The following is a 14,790-nucleotide window of genomic DNA, read 5'->3' on the forward strand; positions in this document are numbered from 1 at the left end:
CCTATATGGAAAATTTCATCTCATTGTTGATCCAGGTTCCAGTTGACTCCCAACTCTCTCTCAACTAGCTTCTTCTGTGCTAAAGCCGTTTCTCCTGTCTTGTCTAGTTTCTTGTCATGCTCATCTAGAACTTTCTGAAGCACTTGTTCAATATTTCTGGAGTCTGGAGTTGAGCTGTCAGAATGGTTGATGTCCAGGTTTTCCTGGTCTTGATTTACCTCTGCTGCTCTAGCATTTGTTTACAGTAGCAACTTTCCGTTCGATCCCCATGTACTGCTGCCTCCACGTATGCTTTGGCAAGTCCACTTAAACTTTTTGAGAACTCCAGCAGCAAAGAGTGGTGTGCCTCCTAAAGTGCCCCCAAAACACCTATAACCACACCTTCTCAGGTTTGGACATAGACTCTTGCATTGCCAATCCAAGACGACTAGGTCCTTCAGACCTATTCTATGAAGCTCTCAGTGCAAAGTATTTTTGCTGAAGTTACTAATCTATAATAATAAATTACAATACACTTATGGCTCATTGTGGAATAAGGACATTTCGCAAATTGACTTGTTGCAACAGTGACATCCTATTACAGTACCATGTTCAGATTAATTTAGCTCTTTTCTCACTCTTCTTGCAGTTGGGACCTTGGCTTTAGTAAAACCATGATCAAATTTGAGCTATGGTGTGGGCTATTGAATTGCAGTAGCCCAGAGGAGAATGAACATCCCAAACTTTATGCTGCCATTTTTCAGGCTGTCAACTTTTTTATTTGTTGCCATATTCACAACATACTTCATACCGTGTACATTATAACATACCGTAATAGACCCATTTCTGTAATATACTCACATATCTATATTATTGCTAATATATATTGTTAATATATCTATATCACTAAAGCACTTCTGGATGGATGCAAACTGCATTTCGTTGCCCTGTACCTGTGCATGTGCAATGACAATAAAGTTGAATTCTATTCTAATTCTATTCTATTCTACAGGTCAAACATTGTTCAATACTCACTTTTTGAGCACATCGATGCAAAGTGATTGTATTCATTATCAGCTTTCAGATTCAGTTTAGTGCTAATTAGCAAAGATGCTTACATGTTAAACTAAAATGGGAAAATTGCTAAATGTTACCTTCTAAAAGTAGGATGATTCCTCCAATGTTAGTAGTACCCTCATACATCACTGAGTATGGCGACAGACTCGTGGTGTGTTTAAACAAAAAAATGATTCAGGCTAAAGCTGAAATTTTGTTTTCTTGGACAAAAGATGTTCTATGATATTTTTTCCGCCAGAGCTTGGAGGCAAAAGAAAAGTTTGAACAATCAACAAATCAACAAACCACCCACTGTCATTTAAGTCTCCCCATGTAGTTGTCATGCACACATCTGAAGAGGATTAAGAAATATTCAAGATTAAGATGTTGCAAATATTTCTTTATTTTGTTTTGGACCTGCATGAAATTAACACAAGGCAGATCACAACAATATGTTTTAATCTCTCTATTACAAAAAGTTGTTGTAAACACCACTGCCCTACTTTCTAATTGAATTCTAATCCTCATTCACTTCAGGATAACTGTTTATGAATTGCTGCCAAGGAAGAGAATTAGAGTGTTTATGCTACACTGTCCTGTGAGGAAAATCAAAACGAGGCTGTCGGACTCTCCATTAGCTTGTCTGATGAAATTATCAGCAGAAATTCAGTGACACGGACCAGAGAGCCTTAGAATCTGTATCCATCAATAGGATCATGCTAGGATCACACGCTTCCTTTATTTGCTATCATGTTAGCCTCCCATAATTGATTTTGGCCTGAAGGAGTGTTATCACCAAAGCTCTAAAAGGTCAAGTAGTGCATGGTGACAAACCTATCTGTCGAGAAAGGCAGACAGCACTCAGACAGCCATGTCTGTCTGGAGTTGAGGGAGAAGGTGACCTCATTTTATATACACCAGACAGCTAATCTACCCACGGCACTGCGCAGGACATGCATAGAGCCCATTGAAAGGTGCATATAGCAAAGCTACAGTTTTGCAAAGCAACTTCAGTGAAAAGGAAACTTGGGATAATTTTTGCACTGTGGATGCTATAAAGTGTTGGTGTTTGGTTTTCTGACACTATAGTCAGTGGTCTTCTAGCATAGCAGAGGCATATCATCCCTTTGTGCAAATGATGTGGGAAGTTTTCAAAGGCTTGTGTGATTTAGAGAGAGGGAACAGTGCTGCCTTTGATCTGTGCTGCTGTCTGTGTTGAAGATGTACAGGCCCCGGCCCTGCAATGGCACCACAGCGCTCAACCAACAATCGCCCCAACCTCCCTCCACCCACTTTCATCCCCAGAACACACAGCCCCCCAGCCCTGGCTAAGCACAATGGATACAAAGGGCCGAGGGTGCTATAGCGACAGAAGCTCTATCCCTCCACTGGCAGGGCCCGGGAGCCCCTGTACCCTCGTAAATCACCTGCCTAACAATGAGCCTTAGTTTACCCCCCTCCCCTCCTCTGTCTTCCTCTGTCTTCTTCCCTTGCTGTGGCATCAAGAACCTTCTTGCCTCCCATAAACACTCTAATTACCTTGGTGTGAAAGTACCTCCTTTGTTTATTTTTGTGTGTGCCACACTGTTCCTGTAACCCTCCTACAACACTTTTGTCTCATTACAGAGCAGCCTGCAGAAAAGTCACATTAAAATTTTAATAATGTTGCTGCTTGTTTTCCATGGCTCTATATGGAACACCTAATTATGCCTCAACCTCAGTTTAAAGGGTCCTTTGTCTGCTGGATGTGACAGTCACAAAAGTTTCTGTTCATATTTTCAAACAATCTTTGGAAAGAGGCGCACATGAGGCAAATTGAAAGGCACTACTGTTGTTCAGGTGGAAGGCTGGATTGTCAGTAATCTTAGTGTTGATGGTACAGTTTTTCTTTACAGCTTGTTAACATCTAAAGCAGTGTTTCTCAAAGGTTCTTGTTTCAAGATTTGTTCATTTCCATAGGTCTTATCCATAATAGCAGCATGGCTCTGGGGATGACAGTGTAAGCTCTTCTGTTAGTTGCAGAGGGGCTTTGGTACTGAAATGACATCTGTTAGATGGATTGCCATGAAAGTTTAGTCACTGCAACTGGTGTCACTTAAAGTTTGCACACTACTGTTGACTATATAGGCAGTGCATTCTTTCTATGAACTACTATCTGCAGAGCATGTGTGTGTTTTTTATTTTCTTGACAACTGCTTATCCACTCAACTTCACTTTTGTGAGGTGTATTGCTGAGCACCTAAAGACCCAATAGCTGTTGTCATTGATACCCTTTTCTACCTTAGTAGGAGAAGACCGAGTAGGCTGCTGTCTGTATATGTTATGTAGATATCTAGAAGCAATGTTAAGAAACATATATCAACTCTTCTGTGTTTTTTTAAAATAGCAAATGTAGCTTGGTAACAGGCTTTATTGCTTTCAGAGTCTACATTTTAACCGTGATCTTTTCCTAACCCTAACCCTAAGCACATTTGGTTCCTACATCTTAACAAAAGTCCATCTTCTGTTTATCAGGGTTTCATTGAGACTTGAGCCTCTCTCAGCTGTCATAGGTCAAACGGTTGGGTACGCCTTGAACAGGTCAAACAACTCACTCTAAAAATATGGGTAATTTAGAATCACCAATTAACCTAACATGTATGTCTTTGGACTGCGGGGAGGCAGCCGGAGTACCTTTAGAGAACTCATACAGGCAGATTATTCGAGCTCCACACAGAAGGGCCCCAGACACCCGATGGATTCATATCCAGGAGGCAACGGTGCTAACCACCACCCCACATTCATGTCCTCTTACCAAAGAGGACGTCAACGAAATAAATTAGAAGTTAAGTTCTGAAGACAAGTATGTTCAGTGGGCTGCAGGCTTAGCCTGTCTTTTATGTGTGTGTGTTCACAGCTTGTTGATGACTGCAGCGTTTTGTAAACTCAAATGGTTACCACTCGCAGCTCATAGTTACTGAAACAACTGACGAGTGATTGTCATTTTTTTGGTCATGACTAGCTCATTTAGTGTCATGTTGGATCTTTAAGGTCCATGTAATTATTCTGCTTCCTGTGCTTCTTCTTTAGCCACTTCTTTGTTGCGTTGGCGGTATGTTTTGTGTCATTGTCATACTGAAAGACTGATCCACGACACACTTTTAGTGTTCTGGCTGAGGGAAGGAGGTTCGCATCCAAGATTTTATAGTACATGGCATGATTTGCAAAGACCTTTTGGGCAAACATCCTCAAAGCATAATGTTTCCACCTCCGTGTTTAACTGTGGGGATGGTGTTCTTTGAGTCATACTCAGCCTTTCTATTCTTCCAACCACGGCAAGTCGAGTTGATGCCAAAGCTTGATTTTGATTTCATCTGACCACAACACTTTCTCCCAAGCCTTCTCTGAGTCATTTAGACGTTCACCGGCAAAATTAAGAGGGGCCTGGACATGTGCTTTCTTGAGTTGGCGGATTTGCAAACTTGGAAAATCAGCAGGAGATCAAAGAATTATTTTCCCCCACTGTATCATGTAAAACTGGATAATGTCTGGACTGCAGTTTGAGAGCAATACTGTTGAATCATTGCAGCTAAATGCTGGCAACCTGAATCAGCTGTGTTGTTTGCAGGCACGCCCCATTCCTTCTCAAACAAATAGCTGCAATCAGTCACTCCCACTGAGAGCCTCATTCTGCACATCTCACTCTGATCATACACTGCACTAGTCAGGTTACAAATCTAATGAATGTATTATACACTTAGGTAGGAGAGACTTCTACCTACTACACTGCTCAACCTAAAAGTAAAATGCAGAAGGCATGTGCCATTATTATATGTTTTATTCAACTTGCTTCAACATTAAGAGTCAAGTTCGTGGCAGTGGCCCATGAATCAAAGTGGGAACTGCTCGGAAGGGAAGGGTAAGTCGTTTTTGTGTCTCATCTTGGTCCGGAGCTAACGTGGAAGGACAGAAATTTTTAATTCAAGGATTATGCAGATTCTTCTTGTTCAGGTGAACAGGAAGAGAGAGAGGTTTGAAGGGATGGGCTGTGGGCTATTTATATTCCTCTGGGCCAGCTCAAATCTTCATCCTTCAGATCAGCTCCAATGTTGGTGGACTTAATGCCTGTCCTGCTGCACCTCCCTCCCATTTGATCACAATCCATTAAACCATTACCCTCACTAAAAGCACTAAGAGGTGCATCTGAAATCTGCTTCCATTTCCTTTACCATGCATGACATAGGTGAACAGACAGGCTAAATATCTCTGAAGGGCACTACCTCGCCTCGGTGGGAACATTCTGCGTAACATGAAAGTCTACTTATACTCTTGAAGACGGGCACGATACTCTCCCATCTAACTGACTGTTCGGCTTGGTTGTTAAATCCAAAGACTGAACCGTGTGTTTAAAATAAAGCTCTTCTTTTGCACGAGACCCCCAGCGCCACCTGAGGAATGTGACCTAACCTTTACAAGCGTCCAGCAAGATAACTAAACAAGGCTAAATGGAAAACAGTCTTCGAACTTTATAGTATAGCTGGAGGTGTTCAAAGTCTTGATTTAATTATCCCCATGAGTTTAACATACCGCTGTGACATTTTTACTATGTGACTTACAAGCATGTAAACGGTGATCGAATGAGAAACAGAAGCAGCACAGAGCCTTATTTTTTTGGGAGGATTTGCCAGAACAAAGATAACTGTTTTTTTTAATAGATAAGATTTGGAATTAAACCTTTCTTTTCTGTTTTACTTGAGTGTTCTTTAATAAACGCTGATGCAGTGTGAATATTTAGGTACATTGCCAGATTAGGGAGCGAGTTTCATCCAGGCCAATAATTTAAAAAAATGTTTGATTGGCAGAGTTGTTTTCCAAGTTCTTAGGAAATATCTGCAAGCCTGCATTTAGGAACACATTAAAGGCGGACAAATCCACTAATGAAAAAAAATAACTCAGTAGAATCTACTCAGTAGGGGAAGCCTTAAATCTCAGCAGGTTACTTTACCTGGAATTAGTGTAAATTCTCAGCTCTTTTGATGGGAACAGAATCAAACCTCTTGGTGTTTGCTGCTTCCTGCAAAGCACCACTTTTGCACCTGTGTGCAATGCAGCCATTGTGAGCATTCAAACTCTTTGAGTGTGTGTGCCTGTCCCATAGCACCACAGATTCACTAATACTTGTTGACTCTTCAATGTGCCCGACGGACTTTTAATGCAACCTGGCATCGCCTCGGGCTGAGGCACCCTATACACCTGAACAGACTGGGAAAAGACTTGACATTATTTAGTCTGAAATTTGCGATGCTTTGCCGTTGTTTTTTTGTTTGTTTGTTTTTTTCCCACAGGGTTGCACACGCACACACTTGAAAAGATGGCACAGTTTGTCTTAAACTGGAGCAGGGATGTAGAGTCCTTGTAATTGCTGGGATATTTGAAAGGAAAGGGGCACTAGTCTCTGAATTGCTTCACAGTGTCTAACAGTGATTGTTGAATGTAGAGAGTGATGACAATGGCACAGGAATGTGTAAAAATATCAGCGCTCTTTACACTCCTCCTTCTCCAGGGACTTTACTGATCATTCCAGGCCGAGATAAACACAGTCATCCATTTACTTTCATTACTTTTATCTATTCATTTCCAACAGAATACCCAAGAAGCTCACTGTTGTAAACAGCGGCAGCCAATTCTCTCCAACAATTGTGGAATTTAAGCTGACGTGTAAAAAAAAAAAATTCTGATGTTAATTAATTGTTTGATTTTAACTCCAGAAAGTAAGCTGCTCAACAGGGCCTCCAAAGTGTAGCGCTTTACAAATTTGCCTAACAAGCAGAAGGTCTCCAGTTCAACTCCAGGATCGCACGCAGAGCCCTTTAAAGCTGTGTTACGAAGTAAAAGAAATAAAATAAAAAATCAAACATGTGGAGCTGCCTGCTGTGTTCGCCCCCTGTAAATAAAGGAGAGGCTGAAAGTAGGTTTTTCTGCAAAAGTAAGCTGCTCATCTGTCTCAAGATAGGTTTCTCAGGGTTTTTGGCTAAAAGATGGAGGCCTTAGGCATTAGTGCAACTGAAGAACTCAAATAATAACCATATATAACAATAGACATCCTCTTTGGACGACTCCATTACAGATGCAAAAGACATGCTCAGCTGAAATGAAGGCGACAGAAAGCATATTTTAGGCCGTAAAAGTTAATGATTTGCTGCATGTCATCGTCAGACGGGTTCAGATTCTGCTGTTTGCACCTCTTTCAGTGTCCCAATTATGCATGACGAGATGGAAAACAAGGAAAAGCTTAATCCGGTTATACTTGTTTTTATAAATCTCGCTGTGCAATTACGGCAGTGCAACATAAAAACAGAAAATAGAACCTTTTGATCTGAAGTGATGTCATTTAAAAGAGCTTTATTTCCCCAAATGAAGGGAAAATTGCCTTTTTGCACAACAAAAGCCCCCAGTAGATTGGACTCTAATCCTCTGCATCGCTGACTAGCCATTTTTCGAGGGGAAAATAAAACATGATAGTATTAGATAAGGGCTTTTTTGCAAGCTGTGCCATTGTTAGGATAAACAGCAGTCAGCCTACAGCAGAGCACATCATCTTGCCCTCAGACATACATATTGTTTGCCATCCGGCCCCTGCGCTGTGCAGTGATGGTCTTAAAACAACGCAGGGCAGCAAAGTCAGATTTATCTTTGAAATGACTTTTTATGCATTTTTTAAAAATCCTGTTTTGTGTATAGTGGCATAGTTGGGCCAAACCTACTCACCCCTTTATTAAAGCTTTATGACAAAGTGCTGTTTCCTGAGAAATGTGTTCTGGGCTCATTGTGAAAGGAATTCAGAATTAAATGTCATTAATCCCTCTTTTGAAATTGAATATTCTACAAACGTTTTTTTACGTAATGAAGCGCCACATATATTTTCAAACTGCTGTAATGGCTCCTCACTTCTGGACCACCTTTTGTTACTCCTCAGTTTTTCTTCTCTGAATTTTCCTGCCACCGTGAAAAGGTGGAAAAGCATGATTTTAACAGATGTAGCTTCATCCGAGTTGTCTGGCTGTCAAAGCGTGCATTGTTGCCAAACATTAACCTTTCTACCATCTGTTTCACACCATACACCCTGACAGGCTAAAGCCGACTTCTGGAGCTTTGATTACAACTCCTGGATTATTCATACACCTTGTACATGTTTTCTACAAGGCCTAGGTGTGGGGTTAACTAGACTCAAGGGGATACAGCATTTGTCTGACAGCAGTCTTCTATGCTGAACACATTTTAGGCCTTATTTTAATATGAAATCTTGATTGTAATGTACTGTCAGTGTGCTGAAGCCTGTCTTCTCTGCTTTTCCACTGTTGCTCATTGCTGGAAGGGAATGCCTTATTATAGGTGCCCGAGGTAGAGATGAAAAGATCTGTTTGTCAATGAAATGATGAAGACTCGCACGCCTCAGTCACCGTGTGTGACTGTGAGATTTTGCAGAGATGCTGATGAACCCATAAAGTATGACTCACTCCACGATTGTGGTGATCCCTTGAGTTTCACCCAGAGCCAGACGGTTATCACTATGTGATGTGTACACGCTTCCCCTCCGGATGGGGAATCCTTCTGACTTATACTCTTACTTTTCCCTCAGGGGAGATTTTTGTGAAACATCTCAGTCACTGAAATGGACTGCAGTGCAAGCTGATATAAACATTCATGCTCCCCTTTAGGAATCATTATAACTGCCTTGGTGTTCCTCTGTGTTTTCCTATAATGCTGTTATGAAATAAAAATTTCAATTTGCAACCAACCCATTTTAATGAATCACATTCCCATCAGCCTCACCTGCACTGTGCTTAGTTCCAATAACCAAATGTTAACACGCAAAATGAAGATGGTGAACAGATGGCAAGCTGATGTTAGCACAGCTCTGCCCAGGCTCTTAGAGAGCCACTGGGGTAGTTACAGATATATAATCTTGATTAAACTGCATGGAAATCTGGCAAACGATAAACACAGCATTAAAAACAATAAATTGAGCAAATGCAGAGCACGATTTATAGCTAAAGTAAAGAGCATTGTTTCTTTTCTCATCTGCTCCCTTGAGCATTCCAAAGCACTTAATAGATTTTTAAAAGGGTTATGAAACTCACTCAGTGTTTAAATGGCTTAAATGGAATATGATATCACATATGAGAGAGAAATGCACTTCAACTTTTTTTTTTCTTAAGGTAATGTTGCTTGGCAGAATTCTAAATAGTATTGTTGAAAGTAAATAGATCTAAACGCAGTGGTGCATGCTGGGCCAGGTCTTTCATTAAGAACAAATGGAGCAGTAAGATTCGAGGACATGAACTGCCAAGCTGGTGGAATGCAAAACCTCAGCCATTTCCCCTCCGTTTGGGATTTCTCCTTTCTCCGTTTGAGTCTTTTAGTGCAGTCATCCTTTCTCTCTCTCTGCTGTCTTTTCGGACCTCTCTCAAAGTTGTCCTTAGCTAAGCTTCCATCTGGGTTATTAGATTAACATTCCTACTCGCTCTTGGTCACAGTCACAGATATTTGAATGCGAATTCTTTCACGTACGTCCCTCCCCTCCCTTATATCAAGTGCAGCGAGAGGAACGCCACAAAGAGCTGGAGCAAAGGAGCTGTGTGTGCTTGTATGTGTGCAGGGTGTAAAAATTTGCAGAGTATGGGGTGCCTCCGCTTCAATAGGGGCAACTTTTGTTTTGTGTGTGAGCCACTGGCCCCCCTACACCTCCCTCCTCTCTATCGCTCTCCGTCTATGCCAACAAGGGGGAGGGGTCGACAGGCTGACAGACAGACGCAGCTGGAGTGCATAGAGGGAGCTGGTCCCACCCCGCTAAGATGCCAGAGATAGACCCAATGAGAGAAAGAGAGGGAGGAAAGAGAGTGCTGCTACATTTCCAGCTCTCGCTGCCTGTCTGTGAACCCTCCTTTTTATTAACGCACCCAATTTTCTCAGCCCTGGAGGTTTTTATTCTCTGGCTGCCTAACTTTCTTTTTGTTGAGTGAGTATAGTGTGTGTATGTGCATGAGCATAGGGTTCAGCTTGCCTCTGGTCCTTTTTTTTAGGCTCCTGCTTTTGCTACCGAGGGAAGATTCTGCCTTAGTCCTCTACCTCACCAGTCCATAAACAGCCCAAATACAACATCTCTCCAAAGGAGAAAGTAGGGGTCCTCTTTCATCTGTGAGAAACCAGCCTATTTACAAAATTACAGTGGATGTGAGAGGATTTGACTTTCAAAGTAAAAGTATTTTGGTTTTCCACAAGAAATGCCTGTTGCAAAGCACTGCTCAGTCTTCCTGCTGCCATATAAATGAGCAGATCAGCGATGTGGTCTGTTAGGTCATGGAATTCAACAGTCTTATGACATTCTGATGGAAGTGATGCAAGTGTCAGTGTTATTTTTGGCAGCAAAAAGATATCTATTGCAAAAATTGAAACTACTAGAAAAAAACTATCTACACACTACTGCAGCATTATAGACATAAATTAAGAAAAAAGGAAGATGCATTATGCAGATATTCTGGAGTTAGGTGTAGGATTATTGCATTGGTAAAAAGTTATTAATTCTTTTGGTTTTGTTTGATAATTCTCACTGTAAACTCTCCTACATGTCTCTTAAGGTCCACACAGTTTACACCATTACTGTGATTATTAACCACATACATGACATTTTGAAGTCAAACTTTACTTGAGCAACTCAAAGCACTTTTGTCTCATTCACCCATAAACATATTCTCACAAGCACTTTTTCTATACATCTTAGTGCCTATTGTAAAAGCGCTATACAAATACAGGCCATTTACCATATTGTCTTAACATTCACTCTCCAGTGAATGCAAGAGGAGCAACTCAGGGATTGCCCAAGGATACTTTGGGATGCAGACTGGAGCAACCAGGGAATCGAACCACCAACTAACCTTCTCATTAGATTTTTTACTCCACCTTATGAGTAGGGATGGGTATCGTTTAGGTTTTATCCAATACCAGTACCAAACCGGTACTTTTGAAACGGTGCCGGTGCTTAAACGGTGCTCGAACCGGTGCTTAAAGAATGGAGAACACACACTTTGTCCAAAAACCTCTTATGTTTAGCTGTTTTTTTTTTTTGTAAAAAGATAACAATGTTAGCCTTTTCTGCAGCTTTAGGACATATATGGTATATATCAATCTATCGATCTATCCGTTGTTTATGAGCGTCCGTAATCGTTTTATTTTGAAAGGCACAGCGCCACACTTCCGCTGTTTCCCTCGCTAACTCCGTGTGGCTGGACGTAGCCGAGTAGAGGATGGCTGCCTGCATCTGAGCCGCTACCTCTGCGCTCACAGAGGGAAAACCCAACGTAAATAAACAGGGAAAGCGTGAGGAGACGAGAGGAGGAGAGGAGGGAAAGAAGAACTTTTTCCGACAGGAGGAAGTATCTATCACACGTTTCCCCGGGAGCTTTTTCTTTTTTCCTTCTTTCTTTTTTTCTTTTTTTAAATTTTGCTGGAACCAAACGGGATTTTGGACCATGCCTGCTGAAGTGAAACAGGTAGTGCTGCCGTGCCCGCCGGTCTGTTTTCTGCCCCTCTTACCGTATCTCCAGCCTCTCGCACTCTTCTGCTGTCTCCCGTGCTCCCAGTTAATTGTTTGGCTTCTGTTGCGTTAGCGCTCATTTTCATCTGGTAGCGTCACTCTTTATGGCTTTCATGTGTTTTTTTTTCTTTCGCTCACTTGAACATATAAGAGCAGTGATTGTCAGATTTATCGATGTCCTTCAGGAGGAAAACGCGTGCGTGCGACTGGTTAGCACATACACTACATGGACACATGTGCAGTCCGTGTGCATGTGATGTGTCTGTGTGATATTTACATGCATGTGTGCAGACTGCTGCAGGACATCAGATATAAGAGTATTTACTTAGACCACTTAGTGACCATTTGACTCTGAAAACACGGCCATGAGATATGTTTAGTGGTGTCTCTGTGCGCGCACATATGCGTGTGCTGGTGTGATTGGCTTGCATCAAAGCAGCAAAGTGACTTACGACTTCTCTGACACATTCATGGGCTCTGATGTGTCAGTACCACCTATAGAATGACTGCTTACCCAGAGACGAGCAGTGAAGTATTGAAAGTTTGTCCCTGATCATCGCCTGCAAGGCTCTGAAAGCGCCCAGGCCAAGATTTATAGCTCACAGGGCTGTATTACCAGGAGTGTGAGAGACATGGCATTAAAACCCTTTTGTCGTTCACTTGCACAGATACCGCAGGAATGTGCTTTTGTTAGGTCTTGCCAGTGTGTTACTGTGTCTGTGTGGGTGTGTGCGTACCAGGGCATGATGTGCATACATTATTGGAAGTGTTCCCTGTGTTTGAAGCGCATCCACACAGGCAGCCTACACCATCACAACACTCCTTCCCCAGCCAAGCTTGGCAGCGCTGAGATGCTCAGAAAAAAAAAGAAGGAAGACGACATCCAAAAACAGAGATAGTGGACGAAAAAAAATGACTGAAGGAGGACAGTCTATCATCCGTACTTGTTTCCTCAAGAAGGGTGGAGTTACTGAACCTCTGTCTGGCAGACTTAGAAATATTCTGTCAGCTTTCCATACGGCTCTGATGATAATATGCTAACAGTTGCCCTGTGGATGAGTGCCACCTAATAACCGGAGGAGCTTTTGCCAAAAATATGATCAGATTTTTGGGCATCTGGGCAAAAAGTTGCCTTTGACTTCGATTATATGATTAAGATGAAATGCATGCTAACAACTTGAGAGCATTTCCTCTCCAGAAACATCTTGAGAGGTGCCCCTTAGAGTCCATGACCCTTGTAAGGTCAAGATGTTTCACATACTTTATGCTCTGCCGGCATCGTGGTGTGACCTTTTAAACTCAGATGGACATTCCTCAGATGGGGGAGCACCTGCTTTTGACAACGCAGTAGTTGAGGTGTGTTCAAGTCACCCCTGTGCCATAAATGGATTCATATCACGGACAGTGTTGGGTTTTTTTACTGGTCTTTTTATTGGGTTTTTAAGGACAGTATGGAACAGGAGGTGAGTTCAGTGCAGTCAGCTGGGATGGGATTGTACTGAACTCTGTGTGTCCCTCAAGACGTCCTAGCGGCTTTAAATCTCTTGTTATGCTCGGACAATATACTCGGGGAAATGATGATGTCTTGACCTCATCTTAATACTACTGCAGGGCTTATGGCAAATGAGTTTTTGCCCACTCAAGATTACTGCACAATCCACAATTGGTGGTGGTGGTGGTGGTGGTGGGGCCTGCACCAGACCACATCTGAGTTAAATATAACCTGACCCTTATTTTAGAACTACACCAGCTGGGTAGTGCTCAAATCCTCCGAATTTATTCACAGAGGCCATAGCATCGTCTGCTCGTGAAAAATAGAGTAGATCTGGAGAAAAGGAAAGCAACCCAGGAGTCATCAACTTGCCAAGGTCTATGAAACCCAGCTTTGCTTTTTCTCGGCAAACTAGAAGGACCTGTCTGAGTAAGAAAGTAATTAATCAGTTATGCAGCCAAAGACTAAAAGAGGTCTCATCTTCAGGCTGTGAGTTACTGCCAGATTCCTGACAGTGGGGTTTTCAGCAGCTGAGACTTCTCTCCCTTATTTGATGCTCTTTTATTTCTTACAGAAATTAAAAAGCTGTCAAATTTCTTTCTTGTGGGCTTTTTTTTTTTTTTTTAATGGCAGCTCAGTCCTTATATGTATTTTTTCATTCCTTTCTTCAGGCTCTCCCTTTACTCCTGCCGAAGGGGTTGGGAAGATCAATATTTGAAGACATGTAGAGCATGCAAAATGCCATTGTTTCGACAAGAGGATGTCATACAAATAAAAAATAATGCCAATGACCGGAAACATATAAGCGTTCAATAGCTGCTGCGAGTCCATCAATGCAAGGGGCTGGGTGTAGGATGAGGGATGAGGAGGTGTGATCATATGGCGCTGCGTGGCTGGTGATACCAGATGGCCTTCCCATCACACAACCTGTCCATACTGGCCATACTCTGTATGTTTCCCATACCGTTCCCATGGCTGCTCTTATTGCATGACCTATGACAGAACATGGTTTGACATGTCACAGTATCCGCACGCCAATCACACCACCGCCTCCTGCGGCTCTGTTTTTGGTTTTAAGCAATCTGAACTTAATTTACAAGGGGAAAGCTGACACCGTATCTGTGCCACTTCATGATAACTACCCGCTGTGATCATGTGACCTGTGCCGCTTCCCCCGTCAGCACATGTAGCTTCTCAGTAATGTAGGTTGCAGTCACTTTGTCTTTTTAAAAATTTTTATAAGCTTTAAATATTAAAAAAGACATGTTTTGGTCAAATGCTTTATTCAGCCAGTCTTTTTCAATACAAACTGTTTTTCTGCCTCAGATGCTTTGTCATGACTACATGCCAGTGTCCCTAGTGTAAATGCTACGCCGCTGATACCAGACATCAGCCCAATACTGATTCAAGTATCTGTGACAACTATAATTAGGGCTGTTCGATATAACGATATATATCGGACGACGATATAAAAACATCTATCGTTTCACTTTACGCTATCGTTTGTTTCGTGGTGTCGCAAAATAAACTGTTTGCGGCAATATTTTTTCATTGTTTTGATGGTCACTGTAGTGGCTATATTAATTTCTTAAAGTTCTCTCTTTCTCTTATATTTTATATAACTGCACTATGGATGGACAAGCGCCTGTTTTTATGCGTTGTCGTTAGCAACAACGACGGTAACACCATC

The 14,790-nt window shown here is 41.9% G+C and overlaps 1 protein-coding gene across 14 annotated transcripts in view; it reads left to right on the top strand.

Moving 5' to 3' along the window:
• Nucleotides 1–14,790, top strand: part of arvcfb (ARVCF delta catenin family member b) — a 250,929-nt gene that overhangs the window by 113,168 nt on the left and 122,971 nt on the right. The window contains exon 1 of one of the 14 annotated variants that reach the window (XM_005936888.3): nucleotides 11,181–11,564. The exons of the other annotated variants lie outside the window; for them this stretch is intronic. Within the exon in view, the coding sequence (XP_005936950.1) occupies nucleotides 11,544–11,564 (21 nt within the window). The 5' untranslated portion in view covers nucleotides 11,181–11,543. Of the gene's footprint in view, nucleotides 1–11,180; nucleotides 11,565–14,790 lie in introns of those variants that run through there. 14 annotated transcript variants of the gene reach the window in all.

This window comes from Haplochromis burtoni, unplaced genomic scaffold, assembly GCF_018398535.1.
Source record: "Haplochromis burtoni strain Fernald_Lab_line unplaced genomic scaffold, NCSU_Asbu1 Contig_226, whole genome shotgun sequence".
Classification (NCBI taxonomy): domain Eukaryota; kingdom Metazoa; phylum Chordata; class Actinopteri; order Cichliformes; family Cichlidae; genus Haplochromis; species Haplochromis burtoni.